The 22,588-nt window shown below is 34.5% G+C and overlaps 1 protein-coding gene across 1 annotated transcript in view; it reads right to left on the bottom strand.

Annotated features, from left to right (window-relative positions):
- The window catches only part of MMP16 (matrix metallopeptidase 16), a 283,681-nt gene that overhangs the window by 63,744 nt on the left and 197,349 nt on the right, over positions 1 to 22,588 (bottom strand). Inside the window, exons 5-6 of the mRNA XM_049782436.1 lie at positions 14,320 to 14,481; positions 11,920 to 12,131 (exon numbers count right to left, since the gene is read on the bottom strand). Of these exons, the coding sequence (XP_049638393.1) occupies positions 11,920 to 12,131; positions 14,320 to 14,481 (374 nt within the window). The remainder of the gene's footprint in view (positions 1 to 11,919; positions 12,132 to 14,319; positions 14,482 to 22,588) is intronic.

Below are 22,588 nucleotides of genomic sequence, written 5' to 3'. Positions count from 1 at the left end.
GGAACCTTCAGTGATCCTCAAACTATGGCCCATGGGCCACATATTGTATTTGTATCTGTTTTGTTTCTTCATTGCAAAATAAGATATATGCAGTGTGCATAAGAATTTTTTCATAAGTTTTGTTTTTACTATAGTCAAACCCTCCAGTGGTCTGAGGGACAGTGAACTGGCCCCCTGTTTAAAAAGTTTGAGGACTCCTGCAGATTGTTCCAGAGGATCCTGTAGAATATTATTTCTGTGGATACACCATGAATCAAAACCTTTGGAGATACCTCTCCAGAAATGGGGAAAGAGAAACTGGAGCAGTGGCACAGCAGTAGGGCATTTGCCTTGCACACAGTAGAATAGGAGGAACTGTGGTCCTATCCCCGAGCATCCCATATGTCCCCAAGCCAGGAGCAATTTCTAAGCTCAAAGCCAGGAGTAACCCATAAGCATCACTGGATGTGGCCCCAAAACCAAAAAAAAAAATGGAAAAAGACTTCAAAAAGAGTAATACCCTTTCTCTTTAATCAGTACCATGAGGATATAACATAAGAAAGATGAAACAGCACTTTATTCCCCAAGGTTTTCTCCTTAAACATTCCTAAGCCTTATTGCTTATGCTTATCTTCTCCCTGGTGTTTTACCTCTCCATGGCTATATATCTGCTTTGTTCATCGTCCTGCCATCCTTCATGTGTCCCAGTTCCTATTGTCCTATATAAATAAGCATTGCTGGAATGGAATAGTGTGTTTCTGGTTGTCAGCTTGGAGCCCTTTCTTTCTTGATCATCATCTGGAAGAATGTCTATGGTCCCAAACACACTTGTGAGAATATAAGTTGACTCTTGCTGACAGGACTGATAAAGGACACATCTACTAGAATATGAACATCCAGTGTTCATGGTATGATACGGATGCCGGGAGAAATCTCATACACTTCTCATGGGAATGTACATTGGTAGATCCTTCATGAAAAAAAAAAAAAAAACTGGCTATTCCTAAAATACTAGACTTGAGCTTCCGTTTGACCCACCAACACTCTTCCTGGGAATATACTAAAGGGGCCATAAAACACAATGCAGAAAAAAACATTTGCACTCCTATGTTCATTACAGAAATATTTACAATATCAAGAATACAAAAACATACAAGTTTCTCAGAAAATATTAGTAGATGAAGAAAACATGTTACATCAACATTATGAAATAATTGGCAGCTTTGTTATGAAAAAATAAAGTCATGACATTTGCCTAGACAGAAATAGAAATGGAGTGTGTCATGCTGAGTGAAATGAGTCAGGAAAAAGGTATAGAATGATTGCAGACATCTGAGGAATATAAAAAATAGTATGAGAACAATACCCAAAGACAATAGATATGGAGGGTGGACTAAAGTTAAAACAGAGAAAGAACCACTATGACAATAATAGTTGAAAATAATAACTCTAGACAAGAATTGGGAACTGAGAGGAAGTACAGTGTATATATATGATGCCCCTTAATTACAATATTGCAAACAACTGTGCCTAAAAGAAAAAAATGAAAGGGTGGGAAGAAAAGTGTCTGCCATAGAGGAAGCCTGAGTTTGGGGCAATGGGGACAGTATAGTAACTGAGAAAATTGTGGTAGAAATGAACACTGGTGAAGGCATGGGTGTTAGATCATGTTTTGCCTGAAACTCAAATGTTAACATATTTTAAACTATAGGCAACTGTGATTTAATACATTATTTATAAATTACAAACCTATGTTCAGCTTCAAGAAGTTTAAGAAAAATTGATTCATTATAAAGCAATTATTTTTTTCAAAAACAGTTTAAACAGAAGAATATAGGTTGCCCCCCCAACCTGGTAAGAAAGATATTTAGAAAAGTTGAGTGACTTAAAATACGAAGTTAAGGGTACTGTTCTATATATATCCTAAGTCTTCCTAGAACCTCTACAATAAGGTGGTAGAATCCAAAAAAACTACAAAAGAGTCCATACAAGGGTTCTCTCAATTTTATACCTGATGCAAATTTAGAGGTTCAAAATCGTTTTATTTACAAAATATTTTAGAAGATTCACTGGAAACAATTAAATTATATGTACAGTTTCATATGGCTAAAAAGTAAAGGTGAATTATTAACAATATGAGTCATAGTGTAGGTTTTGAGAAGTTCCTATAGATCTCATGATGCCCTTTCCATGCTGGCCTCACTGCATGACAATAAAAAACAAAGAAACAAACCTGACAGTCCAAAAACTTTTTAGGGCTTCATTTCATAGACATTAATTAACTTCCTGCTTACATAGTTGAATTCAGTATCCTGGTATTGGCTGACCCAAAGTTTTCTCAATACAGTACTGTATGATGTTCCCGAGATAGCCAATGACCATCCAAAATCAGGATATTAACATCGGATTTAAGTTAATATCAGTTTCAAGAGAAAGGTCAGATTTTTTGAAACAGATCACTATTTTATAGCATAGCAAATATATATATATTAGAGACCAATTATGTAATTATAGATTGTTAAAATATGTATCTTAAAGCAAATGCACACTTAGTTGGAAATGCTTAATAATAATGTACTTTTAAGAAAATAAAGGATATATCTTGAAAATATGTCATGTGGAATCACTTAGACCTCAGATGAATAGATGCCATCCATCCAGCCTTGAACCCTGGATCCCAGACATAGAATCGGCACAGCTCTTCACAACAGCTACAGGAAACAAACTCCATCCGGAACAGCCTTAATACTGCGGGGTCAACAACAAGGGCCAGCTCTAACATGATATCCTGACAAAGAGGAAAATGTGAACAACTTGACCTTAGAGCAGATCAGCCTACCTTACCAGCTAACGACAAGACAAAACCAGAAGACTCGGCACCCTTTGGTAGGTCCAAAAGCCAAGATCGTGACTTACAGATGACTGGCTACTAGAACCACGACCAGACAGTATACATCTTGGGACCAATAAAAAAGCCCTAGTTTAGGGTTTGAACTATGACTTGCACAATAAGCATGATCCCCAGTCCCAAAGGTCTGACAGAGACAACTGCAACAGACTGGGCCTTCTGGAAGCACAAAGAAAGACGCTAACCTAGGTGCCATCCTAGGTTCAATGCAAAGACCAAGGTCACCAACCACAGAAGATGGACTAAAACGACACTGAGGTAACAGAACCTCTAGAACCACAAAGACTGACCTCACCATAAGTCCTACCTCAGGATCTGTGCAGATACTGAGACCTCTAAACACAGAGCCCTGAGTGTATCACCCTGGACAGAACAGAAGTCTTCCACACACCAAAAAACACCACCGGGAGAATAAATGATCCTGAGCAAAGTCTAGAGCTGATCCCATGACAGTATACTCCAAGGACGGAGAAACACCATATTTCTTAGGCCATGTGAACTCCTTTTCGAATGACCCCAATATTTACTGTGCCAGGGCAGGAGGGGAAAAAACAAAAATACAAAAAAGCACAAAACCTTGGTATTTTATATATATGTATATATATGTGTGTGTGTATATATATATATATATATATACATATATATCTTTTACCTTCATTTATTATTGTTATTATTATTTTTATTTACCTATCTATTTTGGTCGATTTCTCTGTTTTGGGTGTGATTATTGAAATCGTCGTACCCAATTATACTTGTTTTTTTCTATTCTTTTCTTTTCCTTCGTTATGTGCTAAGCCATGTTTCTCATTTCAAGACCACGGCGTGTTTTTGGTGTGTTTGTTTGTTTTTGTTTTGTTTTTTGTTTGTTTGTTTGTCTGTTTTGCTTTGTTTTTCGGCTGTTTTTTTGTGGTGCTTATCGATATAGCTGGAGTCCTCACTGGATAATTGACACTTTTTTTGGTACTGGTGGAGTGTTTCACCTTCTTTCTCTCCTTCATCTCCCAAATCGATGATGAGAGCCTCTAGAAGGATTCCACCCATTTTGGGAGTATTAGACTCTTACCCCAGTTTATTTATCTTCTCCTTTTCAGGCAAAACCACGCAACTTGAACTAGCTAGTCCTGCCTACAGTTAGAGGGGGAGATAAGGGAGGCATCAAGACCAAACAGGTGCAAGACTACTAAGTAGTGGGTTGGATACAGAGGGGACCACATATTCTAGCCGCCCTGGGGGTAAGGGAAGAGGAAATGGGAGGTAGGACAACAACGGAGGGGTAGGGAGGACAATTTGGGGATGGGAATCCCCCGATTTTATGTAAATATGTACCTAAAATGTTATTGTCAACAATATGTAAGACACTATGATCAAAATAAAAATTATATTAAAAAAAGAAAATAAAGGATAACTAGAAAATAAATTAGTATTAATATTAATATTAATATTATTAATATTAGCTTTAGATTGATATATGTAAAGGATAACCCTAGTAGTTTGAAAACTAATATGCAAATATACAGAGGAATCCCAAAGTAGCTGGGTATAAATTTGTATAAAGGTTTCAGATAAAATAAAATTATATTTATATTTATGGAATATTATAATAACCATTGCATTCATTCTTGAATAAAAGGATGAATATTAGGAATGTTAATATAAAGGAATATTAATATCCATAATAAGTATTTTCATAATATCTAACTGATGGCATTGTTTACAATGTCCAATGTTTAAAATGAAGTAGGAATACATTCTTTATGAGAAATGAAATTATTAAAAAGTTAGAAGATAAAAAGTATGAGTAATATTAAATTCAAATATATCAAACAACCTTGTCTTCAATTTGCCATATTTTTCTGATTACATATTGCTGATAATTATTTTAGAAACTGTATTTTCTAGAAACTCTAAGATGTTTTAAGGCAACTGTAGGCTCTAATATAACAAAGCAATCTAAAACTATGAAAGCGATGTAATGACATCATTTAGTGTAGAACTTCTTCTTAAAATTGTATACTTTATGAGAATGGCTTACACCAAGTGGAATATTTTATATATCTTGTCTCATTGTGCAATTAATGGAAATTCACTGCTACTCTTTGCCTTATTTGGTATATTAACAAAAGTTTAGTCCCCAAGTGGAAATTCTCAAGTAATCCATGCTTGGCTTAAAAACAAAACAAAGTTAAAAATAATAAACAAAAAAACCCCCACAAAAATTCAACAAAATGATTAGTCTCTGTTTTTAGTCTCAGAAGCAAAGTGAGAAAGGGACTGTCACGAGAAATTGGTAGTGCAGTAACAACTCCTACATTACTCTAGTAGCTCAAAGTCTTTCACCTTAAAAAGTCAAACCTATATCTGGAGCCTGTAGCAGTTCCCATGACTGTAAGCTTCAAAAATGGAGAAACTCTTTAGGCCAAGGGTTTCCAATTTCCCCAATTTGAACTGTGCCTATGCAAAACAAACAAACAAAAACAACACAAAAACAACAACAAAACCATAACTCATAACCTTGCCACACCAACTCGTCTTCCTTTTTTTTTCCTCTTGTTGTATAGTTGTTGCTTATTGCTTGTTTGGGTGGTTTTTTTTTTTTTATTCCTTTCTTTTTTCCCCTTTCTTCTTTTAAATTGAAATTGATAGCTCCTAGATGGACTCTTCCCAGCTTTCCTTTTTTACTTTCTTTTTTTCTTTGTTTTCTTTTTATTCCTTTCCAACAGAACCACAGAGCTTGAATCATCTTGTTCTACCTCATAAATTGAGGGAAAAAAAAGTGGATGATTCCAGTAACAAATAACAACGATCAGACCTAAATATCAAACCCAAAGTAAACGACAATAGAATCAAGATATCCAATCTACAACAAGCTATACACAGAGGGGACCAGTTAAACTAGCAGTCTAGGGTGCAAAGGGGGAAGGTATGGGATGCTTTTGGGGAACAAGGGTAGAGAGAGGACAACACTGGTGGTGAGAACGGCCCTAATTTCACTGTCACTATGTACCTAAATATAACTGTGAAAGACTTGTAATTCACATTGGTCAAATAAAAATGTTCAAAAAACAAGACTAGTCAACCTATGTACAATCTGGCGACACTGCCAAGTGGAAGAAGGTAAGACATAACTCCAGAGTCAAGGCAAGAAGACTGAATAAATTCAGGGGTCTCAAACTCAATTTACCTGGGGGCCACAGGAGGCAAAGTCGGGGTGATTCTTGAGTGCAAAGTCAGTAGTAAGCCTTGAACATTGGGGGGTGTGACCCAAACAAGTAAAACAAAACAAAACAAAAAAAAGATTCCCCTAGGCAGGGCCACAAAATGTTGTATGGAGAGCCGCAAACGGCCCACAGGCCGGGAGTTTGAGACCTAAACTATATAAATAAGGCATCTTCAGATTGAAGCACTTTCAGCGCTTTCCCTAAGTAAGGGAAGAGTGCTAAATTCAACAAGCTGTTGTTGTACCTCATTCTTCTCCAGATTTCAATGACTATTTTCATCAATAAATGGTCTTGTTATAAAAAATAAAAAAACTATATTCATTCTTTTCTTTGTGCTTACTAGTTATGATGCTACTTTTTTTCTATTAAATATGTGCAGTTAGTTTACTACAATACTAGATAGTAAACTTTTTATAGAGGAGGACATGATATTATATCATTATATAATGATAATCATTTATAACTATCAAATAATTATAAATTTCCCATTTTAAAGAAGCATCTCAGGGTAGAATACCAAGAAGATACATAATCACCAAAAGTAATATGTACATTTGTAAATATAGATCAATATTAATAATATAAATACCAAACATACATGGGCAAAATATATATGTATATCTATTGGATTATTATTTCAAGTATATACATACAAATGTCATGAATTGGATAATTTTTTTTACTATTTTTTTGTGGGAAACACCTGTAAGTGTTCAGACTTTCTCTTGCATCTGTGATTAGGGATCAGTCTTAGCTGTGCTCAGGGGCCCATCTGTAGTGCTGGGGATTGAACTTAGGTCAGCCGTATGAAATGCAAAAGCTATACCAGTATATTAACTCACTAAACCCTAAAATCATATTTTTTTCAGTGGTTTGGAGAATTCTAATCATATCTTTTATTATCTATTAAATTCTATTTGTAATAGGTAAATTTGGTTGATATACATAATTAAGTTAGTTTTAACAGATATATAGAATAGAATGAAAATGTGATACACAATTTTTTTTTGACTTTAGTTCCAAAAATACTTTTGTACAGACTAAAGGTAACCCAATGACTTCTTATAGAAGTCATTAAGAAGCTGATATGAAAAATACCAGGTGCTTCTTTCTTATCCAATTCCAGGAATGGGTATGAAAAAGTGCTCATCATTAGATAGTATTAGATAAATCTGAATCCATATGGAAATGAGATACCTCACATCAGCTAAAGTGGCACATAAAAAATAAATAAAAATAAAAACACAAGAGAACAATCTGTGTTGGCAGGAATGTGGTGAAAATAAAATCTGTCATTGTTCTAAATAAAAGCTGATTCAACCCCTATTTAAAAATTGTGGAGATTTCTTAGAAAAGTAATAGAATTGACACATAGCTAGCAATTACACTTCTTGATATGTATACGCAGGGAACAAAAACCTTTGCTCAAAAAGACATAGATTCATTACACAAATTAGTACCATTGCTAAAATATGGAATTAAACCAGATGTCCAAAGACAGATACATGGATAAAAAGTGACACAGATACAACTGGAATCGTAAACAGTCGCTAAGATATTCACATATTTAACTGTTTAGATATCTATACATCTAAATAACATGTTCAACCACACTGCAAACATGAGACCCAATCTATAACAACCAAACTTAAGGAAAAAGGAGGAAGATATGATGACAGGAAGGAGGAAAATGGGCACAATGGTCAGGGTATTGGTGATGGAACTTTTAATATCTGAAAATCTGCTATGAATAAAATTGTAAATCAAAAGATTTTCAAAAGTGAAACTAAAAACTCATTTAAAGTGTCTCCTTTTTTTTTTTACCCAATATTCATATGTTGCCACAGTGGCCTAAGCAGAGTGGTTATATCAAGTACAGAATTTAATTTTAAAGAGAAAATCTAAGCTATGATTAAATAAATATACTTTGAAATTAATACTTAAAATAAAATGTAACCTCACCAACAACTACAATCATTTCCTAACAATTTTAGTTAAAATATTTGAAAGACTATCATTTTTCAGTACAAGAACATTTTAGTTTATGCTGTGTTAAACTCTCTTGGCAAATTCTCCCTTCGGTATTCAGTTCATCTATTCTCATTTACTATGTATTGTTAATATCATCAGGTAACACTTATAGCAAGATAGAATTAATTTGTAAGTCAAAGTATATTCATATCACCTTGTGCTCCTAGAAATGTTCTTTTGTTTGTAAAACATTTATTGGAACAGCAGGGGTAATACAGAGGTAACAAAGCTTGCCTTACATGTTCTAAACCAAATTAATTACCAACAGTGCAGTTAGTCTTTGAAATACCACAAGAATAATTCCTGAATATGGGTCAGAAGTAAACAAGGACTTTTGGGTATGCTCTAATAATCCCACAATAAACTCAAAAACACTGATGGGGTTTCCTGCCAAGAAATATATTCAATCATAAATCCTAACAATTTCATTTCTTTTCATTAAAAGAATCTTTTTGTTTTGGATTCTGGGGCCACATCCGGTGGTGCTCATGGGTTACTCCTGGCTCTGCACTCAGGAATTATTCCTGGTGGTGCTTGGGGGTTCATATACAATACTGTGGATCAAACCTGGGTCAGTCATGTGCAATGAAAATGGCCTGCCTACTGTACTATCACCCCAACCTTATCAGAATATTTTTATTGATTGATTGATTGATTGTTTGTTTGGTGCTGCACCTAGCAATTGTCAAGGAACATTATTGGCTCTGCACTAGAGAATCATCATTCCTGGTTGTTCTTGGGAAACTAAGTAAGGTTGCCAGGAATCAAACCTGGGTCAGGTAAATGAAGATTAGTGCTGTACTCCTGAGACACTCCAAGGCATATCTTAGTCACAATGATGAGAACCAAGCATTTATTTTATATTATTTTTTTACTTACTTGGTTTGGTGGCTACACTGAGTGATGCTGAGGGCTTATTCCTGGCTCCATGCTTAAAGATCACGCCTGGCCTGGATCAAGCCCAGGATTGTTGCATGAAAGGCAAATACTGTACCCTCTATATTATTGTTCAGGTTCCTCATTCCAAGTTTTAATGATAGTAAGTAGAAACAGAATACATCCAGGTATATGTTACTAGATATCAACTAAGAACATGAACACTCGGGGGCCAGAGAGATAGCATGGAGGTAAGGCGTTTGCCTTCATGCAGGAGGTCATCGGTTCGAATCCCGGCGCCCCACATGGTCCCCCGTGCCTTCCAGGAGCAATTTCTGAGCCTCTAGCCAGGAATAACCCCTGAGCACTGCCGGGTGTGACCCCCCCCCCCAAAAAAAGAACATGAACACTCAATCACATTCCTACTCTGATCAAATTTTGCATGTTTAACTATGTATTTTCATTTGCACTATATAGATGTATGCATTTCAACTCCCTGAAGCACTTTTTGGTACATAAAATAAATATTCCTTTAATGTGACTCTCAAATTTCTCCTTTAAAATTCACAAAAGCTTTTCTCTATCAAGTCTTTTAATTTATTCACTAAGACCACAACAACTACTCTTTACATCCACATTATAACTTTCAATTTTGAGTCATAAATAATTTTGTTTTATGTTTCATTATATATCAGTTCTGTAAGGGCTACTATTTCCTTTTCATACATATTTAGTTCCAAGCAAACAGCTTGGCATACATACTCATAATGTGAAATATTTGAATAGAAACACCATGAAGTTATTTAATACAAAATCCACTAGATATGTGTATATAAAGAATGTGAAGTAGCTATCAAGTAATATCTTCAACAGGAAATACTCAGTGAAAGAGCAGGGATTAGTGAAAGAAATTATAAAGAATTTAGGAATTCTACTTTTTATATAGCTTATCCAAAGTAATATAAAAGTTTAGAGTTCTCTAATACTTTATGAGTATAAATGCTAAAGCTAATGCTTTTCACAGTCACATCTTGATATTAAAATAGTGTTTTCAGCATTTTTCTTAAGGGTATATATCTATTTTTTAATTTTTTAATTTTTTAAAATTTAAACTTTACTTAATGTTAGATTGATATTTGTGCCATACCCTGTGGTGCTCAGGGATTACTCTTGGCTTTGTGCTCAGGAATCTTTCCTGGCAGGCTCGGGGGACATATAGGATGCCAGGAATCAAACCAAATCCCTCTTGGGTCGGCCACATGCAAGACAAATGTCCTACCTCTGTGCTATCTCTCCAGCCACTGTAATTTTTATTCATTTCCGTATTCCAAGAAAAAGTAATTACAGAACTTATTTTTGTCAGTCTTTTATATTGTATCCCCCCAATGTAGAGCTAAAAGTGGTGTAGAAATTGTCATTAGTTAAAAAAAAAGTCTCATCAGTGATGTTAACCTTTTAGACAGACAGGAAAAATGAAAGGAATGTTTCTAGAATCACATTTCACATCACATAGTCAGATAATATTGACACTTAGGTGATATTACCCAAGAGGAAAAAATAAGATGCTAAAATTCAGCCAAAATGAGAACAAAGTATTACTGTTTTTCATATGGAATTTTGTAGAATAAGCAAATAATTGTATTTTATATTTTATATCAAGTAGCTGCTGTGAAATTTAGAACATGAAGCACCACATGAAGCGATGATTATAAGTATGTGTTGAAGTGAAAATGATGTAATTATTTTCCCCTCCCTTGATCTTAATTTATTAATCTACTTAAAGTTAGAAGAGGTAGGTAATTCAGTATTGTACAAAACTATAGAAATAAACAGCATTTTTGTGCTTGAAAAATATATTTATTTTTCCTGGAAAGTAGGATGCTTTCTTATATATTATATCAAACCCAAATCTCATTTTTCATAACTGGAATAGATTATATAATCACATAAAATTATATAAAATATATTTAAATATGCTGTCTAGTTGACAGAGTATTCTATAAAATGGGACAATATTCATTACTTAATAAGTTGTGTCCACAATAAATGAGAGCACATTTTCTTATTTTAAATAAATTATATTGAAAAATATGGCTATTTTAATATTTCAGTGTCAACATAAAATTTTTATTTTTTATTAGTCTTTAAGATTGATTTCTAAATGTTAAGGGAGGAAAGTGTTTTCAATATTATGTCATCTTTTCAATTTATCTAACTTACATGAACGTACTATTTATCAGTATTACTGTCTAGGAATCCAATAACATGATAAAACACACAACAAAAAAGGAAAATTAGCTTAGTCAGTAATCTTTATTAAAACAATCTAAATTAGGTAAAGATGAAAGCCTGACTAAAGTAAACAATACAAATAGGCCAAATCAAATGATATCATAGAGGAGATTAAATACCAACAATTACTAGCAGACCCTAAAGCCCAAACTGAATGATCAACATTCCTCCTAAAGTACAATGTTTGAATTGTCAAGAGTAATTATAGGGAACTCATAAAGATGCATAAACCAAATATAGAGTAGCTTCAGTGAGCCTGGAAGTGCCTTAGCTGCCAAACGAATTATCCCTATTAGTTCCTATTCATGATTTAAATTGTGCTTTATTTTATCTGTTCACAACACACAGCATTTTCTTACTCTCACATTTCTAGCCATTTCAGCTTCTGCTATCATAAATGCATTCCCCAAATTGCATGTTACAACGATCTCATGTTAGACATTTAAGTCCAATTATGCATTTATTCTTTTTTCAGATGTTTTTTTTTTTTTGAACCGCAGAGAGGTCTGAGAAGGCAGTTGTTAGAATGAATAAGGAAGGACTTGTTTTCCAAAGTGACACTTGATCTAGCATTAAAAAAAAAAAAAGAACCCAACCAAAAATACAACCACCTACCTTGAAAACAAACATCTCACGTCGAAGAATAGCTAGAGTGTTAAAGTTCCCATCACAGATGTTAGGTTTGGCTCCAGGATAGGAAGGTCTGCCAGTGGGAGGCCGCGGAGGTTTGGGCCTGTCATTCTTCCGTGGGTCAACTGGAGGAATAGAGCGGTGTGGGGGCACTGTAGGTAGAGGTCTTGTAGGTGGAGGGATCTTGTCAGGTGGACCTGGTGACAATAGAATAGCACTGACTCACTTAAAATGGGAATGGTGTTGAGGTGTCTACTAGGACAATTATTCATAAGCACAGAGCATATGCAAGGTGAACATAAAGATCTTTAAGACCAGGCATGATCGGAAAAAATAAACCACCTTACTCAACAAGCCTTTGTGAGATCTATCCTAAACTGCTCTTTTCATGCTAAAATTTAGATTTGCTGTTAAATTTTAATAATATTTTTAATAGTATTGACGAAGACCTTATTAGAAAAGCTGTTTTCCAATTTTCTTTGAAGGTAGGTGGTAAAACATATACATAAAAATGATTGCAAGATTCATACCTGTAGGTTTCACCAAACTCAATCTAATTTTACAGGTAATAATTCTAGTGAATAATTTCTAAATGACAAAAGGGGACAAAAACCAACGTTCATTCTGCCCTGTGCCTCCAACTTTATTTCTAATCATTTCCTGATTTTCAGTATTTACTTTTTAATAAAATGTTTTGAAAAAGTGTTATAGTTATGCTTTCTTGAATAACAAATCTAAAAAATTATTGATCAATACACCACTAGTGTGTATGTTGTGATAAAAAATATTTGGAAAAAGAGTTCTCTAAACTAAGTCAAAGTTTACACAAATAACTTGGCACAGATGTAAAGCAACATTTCTCAAGTGGTTTGTGTTTCAAAGATACACAACTGCATGGAATTAACATTTAGATATGAAAGGAATATTATTTTCAGACCTCCAGTCTAGACTACTAATTCATGAGGTCATGAGAAAGCTTACTTAAACTGACTATCTCAGAGGAATTTCTAATGACCACAGTTAGGCATAAGACAGTTCACTCAACATACACTATTTAGTTTAGAACAAGAGATATTTTTCTCTTTTCTCAGTATTCCTCAAAAAGAAGCAGCATGAAATTTGGCCAATTCATTCCAAGTATATTTTAACCAGAGAGAGTTAACCATAGAGTTATTAAAATAGAAAAAATAATGAATGCAAACCAAATGATTGAACTTACACTATGCTATTTAATAATGCAAATGACATCTTCTGAATACTGAATGTAATTAACATACAGATAACACATTTGTCTTTGTATTATCTAAATGAAAGCTTCACTTCATTAATTTACTAAAGCATATTCTCTAACTGTAAATTATAAATCTCAAGTTCTTAACAATTATGATGGAATACAAGCCATTTAAAAGGTCACTGGTTCTCCTGAGTGAGCTAGGAAATATAGTAAATATGTATAAAACAGTTTCTCTCATTTGCATTCATTAAATTTATCCCATAAATCCAAATAAATTTTACTCTACTAGAAATTGTCAGAAGTTTTGTCAGAAAAAGTCACTTGTTAACTTTTATTTTCAAGTTATTCATTTTATATTGTAATGATACATGCAGTGGATATTATTAGTTTTGTTTCTTTGATTTGGGGCCACATCTGGGAATGTTCAGTGCTATTTCCAGTTCTGTACTTTTGAGTTTCTTTTGGAAGTGCTCAAGGAATCATGCGATATCAGCGATCAAACCTAAGTCTTTTGCAATCAAATCATGCACTTGGCCTGATTTTGTCAATTTTCAATGTATCAGAAAAGAATTTTCTGGAACTTAAACGTGATATGTCTTGAAACTAACATAAAATTTCATCTGTTAGTTTGTTATAAATTCTAATATCTTATGTAAAAGATTTGTATTTTGGGGGACTGGAGTGATATCATGGCAGATAAGGCATTTGCCTTGTAAGCAGCCAACCTGAAGTTCAATCCCTAGAAAACCCATATGGTTCCTGAACTTATGCAGCATGATTTCTAAGTGCAAAGCCAGGAATAACCCCTGCATACTGCCCAGTATACCCCCTAAAAGACAACTCCACAAAAGATAACCTCCCCAAAAGATTTATAGTTATGAAAGTTTTATTTGGTATATGTTTATTTTATAATTTCTCTAAACTTTAAATAATATAGTTGATCATATTACTATCTAAGTATGTTATTTAAATACAGTAAGAAAACATCACCTATTTGTAGGCTTTTAATTATCTAAGGATTAAAGTAATGAAATTAATTCTAGTAAAACTTGATTTATTTTATTTAAAATAATAAAGTATCTATATCAAAACATAAATAGCAAAAATTCTGAAATTCACTGTTATATTAAATAGAAACAGTGGGAACATACCATAAATCTTCTGGATCCCCTGCAAATCATCATTAGGTAGCTTGAAGTTGTCAGTTTCCATGTACTGGTAAAACGGAGCCATGATAGCAGTAGGGTCGTTAGAATGTTCCAGTCCCAAAGCATGTCCCAGCTCATGAACTGCTACAAGAAATAAGTCATTTCCTATGCAGATGAGAAGAAAATACATCATTGAATGTAATTTAGTAATGAGTCAAAAAGAACTTGCTGTCATCAGAATTTACCTATAAAAATAGGATATTTGAATTTCATCTAACACTCTAACTTTATCTTGGATGTTCAACCAACAAAATTTAATGCTACTGAAAAGAACAAAAAAACAAAGGTTGAAGAAAGAACATTGATAACCATATTTATACTACTGCTCATGAAACAGCCTTCCAAAGGTAAAGTATATAAATGATAGCTTGATATATTTTTATTGAACATAGAACAATAACCTATAAAAATAGGGCAAATACAAGTTGTTCATTTACACTAATGAGTAAATTAAGGTATTGTTAATTGAGTAAATTAAATTCAGTAAATCATTGAGCTTGCAGAGATGTGACTACAGCTCAGTTTTATATCCATTGGAATATGCCATTTCTAACTAAACATGGATAAGGACTGTAATGAAGTGTAAGGTATCCCTTCCCCCAACTTCCTGTTTTCCTAAGTATGTAAAAATCCACCTAGAAGACCAGACAAGCCCATACCTAGGATGGGGGTCTTTTTAAAAAGATAAGAGTCTTGCTGTGGGGGAGGAAAGAGAGAAGCGCTTAGGAAAGAAAGCAGGAAGTAGAAAGACTCATGGCTGAGAAAAAGCCATAGAAGAAAGCGAGATGACTCCAATGAAAATTTAACTGACTGCTTGTGAAATATGAGTTATTTCCCCGCCATTACCCTACTTCTTCAGACAACCAGGCATTAGGATCTACAGGCATGGTGCCAGGGATGGTCCACCCAATATGTGGCTCTCTCTTTTTATTTTATATTTTAATTCAACAGTGAATAACAAAGTTATAGGCTAGCAATCACATTGACTAGGATTCTAGTTTTATCTAAAACTTTTAATAAATTCATAGGTGATCTAAACAAAATACTTTTCTCTTCAAGCTGTGTTTATTTTTACTAAAAAAAAAGCCTCTTACCTGTGATAAAATTGCATAGAGAAGTCACTTAATGCAAATATCTGGCACTCAGTATTCCATTTTTGTAATCAAATTTCTACTAATGCCTAAATGCTGATCATCAAAACTAAACTCATAAAGAAAATAATTTAACTGGTGTATTTAGTTGTATTTTTGGTTTGGTTTCTGGGCCATACTCAGCAGCATTTAGGGCTTAATTCTGTCTCCTTGCTCATGACTCTTAGTAGGGTTTGGGCAAATCATAAGTTGCTGGTTATTGACCTCAGGTTAACTGTGTGCAAACTAGCACCTTATCCACTTTAATATATTTCCAGCTCCTTTCTGAGTGTGTGTGTATACATATTCAAAAAATTAGTTAATGAATATGAGTTAAAGCTATTATGCTTCTTTCATTAAAACATGTTATAGTTTATGGTTACAATAATGCTAAAATCTTCACTATTCGTGTTCAAATTTGTTGAATATTTCTAAAAACAACTTTCCCATAATGTCACCACTGTTCTAACGTCACCTGTAGTATTTCTCCCTCCACTCTCAAAACTTTTGCTTAGTAATTATTTTTTATATATTGTCAGAGGTTTGTATACTTTGATATTATCTAACACCATATTTCATCTGTTTGCATTGAACAGATGAGTGATATTTTCTGATGTCTGTTCTCCTTTTAACTTAATATGATACCCTTCCATTGCAACCACATTGCAGAGCATTTTCTCATAACATCTTTTTTTGTAGGTACATGGTATTTCATTAGTTAGCTGTGTTCTTAAGAGGTATGTTTATAAACAAAAAATCTAATGTGCTTAAACATAAGATATAAAGTGTTACAAGTGTGGCTTCCTGCAAATGCAAATTATTTCAATGAATTTCCTGAGCATTACTTGAAGGAAAAAACCTTTCTAGCCATTTTTATAATGTACTGTGTTAGTTCGTCATGGAAAACTTTTTAGAATGCAGAATTAGTTGCATAATCCTTTTATTTCACTCCATAGTAACATAATAAAATAATGTGTGAAATCAGAGTACCATCCCAATATTACATTAGTATATTGAAAACAAACCATCCAAACACTTCAGTGATCTAATAGACTCTCAAAGAACAATTGATTAAACATTGATCTAAAATAAATTTAAAGAGATTAAAATTAAATAGAGGCTCACGTTTTCAATCTCAAAAAGATCAGCTTCTTAGAAAAATTATTTAAAAGTAAGAATCGCAAAACAAAAAACTGTATATATTAATAACATATTGAGCTATAATTATTGAAAGTTTATCATTCTTTCCTAGAAATTTTCATGCATTTCCTCATGATAATTCTCACCAATTCTTTGAGGAGTCAAACATTATTATAAAGTTCAAGGTTTGCAAGTTCGCATAAGGTAGATTGAATCGGCTCATTCTGTTTCAAGTAGTTTTTAATTCTACACTAAACATAGTTACAAAATATAAGCATGCATAACAGTACATATAATATAGTTGGTGAAAATGAGTTTATTCGTTAAATTATTAATCCAGTCTGGTGTTGGATAACACCTTTTCTCACATTTAGACACTGTGAAATTACAAAGTTATTCCTGATTGGGTTTTAGGCAATGTTTTAATACTGATCTTTTTACCAGTGCCCAAATCCCTCCAACAATATCCCTCTCAAACTTCATTTTTGCTTTCCACCATCCACTCGAAGTTCCAGTGTGCTTCTAGGATCATTTTGTTTTGTTTTGTTTTTGTACTATAGTTTACAATATTGTTGTTGGTAGGATTTCATACATAATGCTTTACCAACATTCAGTATTACCTACCTGTTGAATGCTTACCTCCACTATAGCAATTGGCTCTCATTAAAATTACCCCCACCCTGCAAGTTTCCTATTGAAATTAGTTCGCATGTTTTTTCCAGTGTTTTGGCTTTTTTGCTTGTATATTTGTTTTTTTTTAAGCCATACCAAAAAACAGGCTATAGCTTAGGTCCCTCCACTGCCACTGTCTATAAAATTTATTATTTCATTGTTATGTTTCTTTAAACCCACCTATGAGAGAGACCATCTTGTGCCACTTAATCTCCCTCTGACTTACTTAACCTGATATTCTTCAGTTCCCTCGATGTAGCAGCAAATTTCATGATTTCATCACTACTTATGGTTAACTAATTATTTCATGTGCCTTTCTTATGGCCTAGTAATATATTCATGGGACTATAGTGTCTTTATCCAGTTATACATTCTTGGACATTAGGATCGTTTCCAGATTTTTAGTACTGTGGAGAGTAATGCAAGGAATATAGAGGTGCAAATGTCTTTACTCCAATTTGGTTTTGGGCCCTTGAGCCATATTTTAAGAAGTGAAATTGCTGGGTCATATGTAGACTCAATGAATAGATTATTTTTAGGAATGTCCATATTATTTTCCAGAAAGGCTGTAATAGTCAATATTTCCACCAGCAGGAACGAGAATCCCTTTTTCTCCACATTCAAACTGGCACTGGCTGTTCTTGTTGATGTTTGATAGCCTCAGTGGGGTGAGATTGTATCTCATGTACTTTGAATTTATTTCTCCCTAATGAATGATGATTTGGAAGATGTTTCCCTGTGCCTTTTAGCCATTTGTATTTCTTCACCTTACAAAATTACAAATTTATTTAAATTAATTTATTTAAAATAATGTTTTTATAAACATGATTGTAATTGGTTTGCAGTCATACAAATAACACCCCCCTTATGTTCATCTCACCATTTTTTTGATGGATGTGTTTTCCTTATAAGTTCTACCTGTTGTATATGTATCTTTGATATCAATACTTTAGCAAGTAATTTCTGCCTCCTCCTTATGGAGTCTATCTTTCATTTAGTTTCATTCCTGCGGCTCCTTCTATTCTATGCATAGGCCCCTACTTCATGCTACATCCCCTCCAATTAATGTGATTAGACCCCTTAGACTATGGTGTGACCCTCTTTTTGAGAAACATTAATCTATCAATCAACTCATATCCTACTTGAACTGTTTTAGGTACAAGTGTAGGATCGAATAAAAAAAATAAGAAAAATATATACCCAATATGCTACTCTTTTGCCTTCTATATTCTAATAAGGGGGTCAGAAAATAGAACAAAATGTAAAACATATTGGTAATTATAGTGACAAATTTTATAGAAAATAATCAAAGAAAGAACGAATCACAGAGAAAATAAAATTGGGAAACTGCATGAAAATTTTAAGTAGTATTTTAATAGTTTTTGACTTCTAGTCTGATTGCTGTGATATTGCTGTACAATTTTTTAACACAGGAGGAAAATAATTTGACTTAAATTTCAGGGGCCCAATTTGGTGATTCCTGCTAAAAATCAAAAGCAGTAGAGAAGGAAAGCAGCTTGAACTTTAAGATAGTGGAATTATTCAGGCAAAAATGATGTTGAGTTGGGCTGCAGTAGAAAAAAATAAAACTCAGAAGTAGTCAGAAGCATTGAAACTCAGGATATATTACAAAAAGACTCAAAGATATGTAAAGAACAAGATTCTAGGTGAACCAAAAAAAAAAAAAAAAGGGCCAACACAGCACAAAGTATTTTGGCCCCATAGACTAGAGAAAACAAGTTGTCATTCACTGAGTTAAAGATAAAATGGAGCTTACATTTTCTGCCATAATTTTTTGAGATGTAGAGATGCTATTTATATGTTGATTGGGTATTCAAGTGCAGTTAGATATATACAAATACAACTCACAAGTAGTTAATTGCAGGCCAATTTATTCCTTCTAAATAGTTGAGCACAGATAGGAAAAAACTGGCCATAGAAACTGCCAAGTCAATCACAGTAACAGATAGAAATGCAACATTCAAGACTGTGGATTGTATCCTAAAGAAATTATAATGCATTTCTATGAAATACTGCTCTGGGCCAAAGCAACAGTATAATGTTAGGGATTTTGCCTTGCACATGGCTGGCCGACTGCGCTCCACCATGACATCTAATAGTGTCTCTCTTGTATGTTAAGGATAAGTTTTGTTTGTTTGTTTGCTTTGTTTTGGGACCACACCCAAAAAAGGCACATCGGGGTTACTCCTGACTCTCTGAGCTCAGAAATCACTCCTGGCAGGCTCGTGATACCAAGGGATGCTGCGAATCTAATTCAGGTTGATCCTGGGTTGGCTGAGTACAAAGCCTTACTTGCTTTGCAATTACTCCAGCCGTCTATTAGTAAGTTCTAAGTGTAGAGCCAGGAGTGACCTTTGATTAAGCACATACATGTGTGGCCCCAAAACAACAACAAAATAAGAAATTTAATATGTATCTCTTTAATGCTTTTTTTTTTTCCGGTGGTGGTGGTACAAAGGAGGTTTGTACTACAGTTGGCCCTGCTCAGAGATCATTCCTGTCTCTGCTCAGGGTCACTCCTGGAGGACTATATGTAATGGAAACAACCAAATTTTCCTCCTGTACTATCTCTTCAACCCTAATTTCTAAGAACAAGTAAGATGAAATAATTTAAGAATAGAAAAGAAAAAAGAAGAGAATAGAAAATCAGAGATATAATCACTGTCCGTGGATCCTGAGGGAAAGTATGGTGGGCTCAGTGGCTTAAAGCACATGATTTGCAAGAATATTGTAATAAGAGTATTCCATAGTGTTATGACAGGCACCAAATAATATATTGGCTCTAGGCATTTTCCTCTAACACCACACCCAGGTTACTTCTCATCTAATGTGTGCAATCTCTCTATAGCTAATGAACTGCATAGCTAAAACGGACACATAAATATTGTGTGAAGAGTCTAGCTCTAGTCCAGCACTTGCATCAACATCACAAACAATACAACATGATTGTGTGTGTACCACAACCAAATCATATCCCTATTAAGTGTACATGAGAGGCACATATGTAAAAGAGCAAACACTTTGTGGAGCCCTGTAGCCAATGGTGAGAACAACATAACTTCATGTGCAACCCTTAATGAAAACCGTAACTAGAAACTGCATCACAGTATTGCGTGTGTGTGGCAAGCTTTAATTGCTACAAGGATAACAACAATGAGGGACTTGGAAATAAAGGTAAAGGATGGGTTAAATCACTTTCTCAATATTCTAGGGTTTTTTTGTTTTTTTTTTTTTGCATCAATGTTCAACTGTGTATATTTAGGCATCAAGTTGTCAGTGCTGAATTAAATTTGTTTTTTGGTTTTTGGGTCAGACCTAATAAATAGTATTTGGTGGTTACTCCTGGCTCTGTACTCAGGAATCTACTGGTGGGCTTGGGGAACTAGATAGGATACCAAGGATCGAACCCAAATTGGCTACATGCAAGACAAACACTGTTCTACTGCTCTGGCCCTGAATTTATCAAACTAGTTGACAACAGCTGATTATGAAAGGCAGAAACTCACTGCATTGAATATATGTAATTCTTGACTAACCATACTATTCTATTCACATCAAAGAAGAAAAAAAAGAAAGGCACTGACAAGATTAAATGAAGCGGTGTATTTAGATGACTTATAAAGTCTACTATTGCAAAACATAACCTAGAGATATACCCTAGGAACAAAAACACAATACAAAAATGCCTTTTGTGGGGCCGGAGAGATAGCATGGCAGTAAGGTGTTTGCCTTTCAGGCAGAAGGTCCATGGTTCAAGTCCCGGCATCCCATATGGTCCCCCATGCCTGCCAGGAGCAATTTCTGAGCATAGAGCCAGGAGTAACCCTTGAGTACCTCCGGGTGTGACCCAAAAACCAAAAACAACAACAACAACAACAAAAAAATGCCTTTTGCACACATACATTTATTGCAGCGCTATTTACAATAGCCAAAAAATGGAAACAACCCAGATGCCTTTTGTTAGAGGTGTGACTAAAGAAACTGTGGTACATTTATAAAATGGAATACTATTCAGCTATTAGAAAAAATGAAGTCATAAGATTTGCTTATACATGGATGGACATTGAAATAATTATGCTGAGTGAAATGAGTCAGAGACATAGAATAGTCTCACTCATCAAGGGAATTTAAGAAAATTAAAATATAGTATAGAAATAAAAATCTAAGATGATAAAGATAAAGTATGAAAGGACCAGCCCATGATATGACGCTTAACACAAAGATTTCGAGTGCAGTTTGAGAAATAGCAACACCAATAACTATCATGAAAGTGTTAGTGAGTAAGATAAATAGAATGTCTTTCTAGAACACAGGCAGGTTTTGGCAAGGAGCGGGTGAGGGCATTGGTGGTAGAAAGGTTGTATTGGTGAAGGTATACTTTTTATGACTGAAACCCAACTACAAACATGTTTGTAAGCATGGTGCTTAAACAAAGATATCAATAAAAAAAACATTGCTATATACAGAATCACTTCAGTAATTGTCAGTCATAGCATATAAGTGAAACTGAAATTTGTAAAAGGCTTGTTAATGATGGGGCCAGAGATATAGCATAGTGGTAGGGCATTTACCTTGCAAGCGGCTGACCCAGGACCAACAGTGGTTCGAATCCTGGCATCCCACATCGTCCCCAGTGCCTGTACCTGAGCACAGAGCTAGGAGTAACCCTTCACAGACACTGGTGTGGCCAACAACTTACCCCTAAAAAGGCTTGTTAGATATAACCATAGAGTGAACCTCAAAGTTGAAAGGCATATTTAAAAAGGCCATTCACTAATTAAAAGGCCAGAAAATCAAATACAACTAGCACCGTGAATGTTTATATCATTGAGTTAAAAGAGGGAGCTGAAGCAATAGCACAGTTGGTAAGGAGTTTGTCTTGCATGTGGCCAATTTGGGTTTGATCTCTGGCATCCCATAATGACCTCCCAGCCCTACCAAGAGTGATTTCTGAGCACAGAGCCAGGAGTACAAAGTACAACCCCTTAGTGCTGCCAGGTTTGGCCCAGGACCCCACTCCCCCCAAATAAAGAGTTAAAATTAAGAGTTGGAGGTAGCAGAGTGGGTAAGTGGGTGAGTAGTTGGCTCGTGACAACTAACCCACATTCAAGACCTAAAACAGCATTTAATCCATCTAATCTTCAGAGTACCTTTTGGAGTGATCCTTGAGCACGAAGCTAGAAGTAATCCCGAAGCACAGCTGACTGTGGCCGCAAGACAGAATAAAAAATGAAGTCCATGTCTCCAAA

This window comes from Suncus etruscus, chromosome 10 (genome assembly GCF_024139225.1).
Source record: "Suncus etruscus isolate mSunEtr1 chromosome 10, mSunEtr1.pri.cur, whole genome shotgun sequence".
In the NCBI taxonomy this organism is placed as follows: domain Eukaryota; kingdom Metazoa; phylum Chordata; class Mammalia; order Eulipotyphla; family Soricidae; genus Suncus; species Suncus etruscus.
This window is presented reverse-complemented; position numbering and strand designations above follow the sequence as displayed.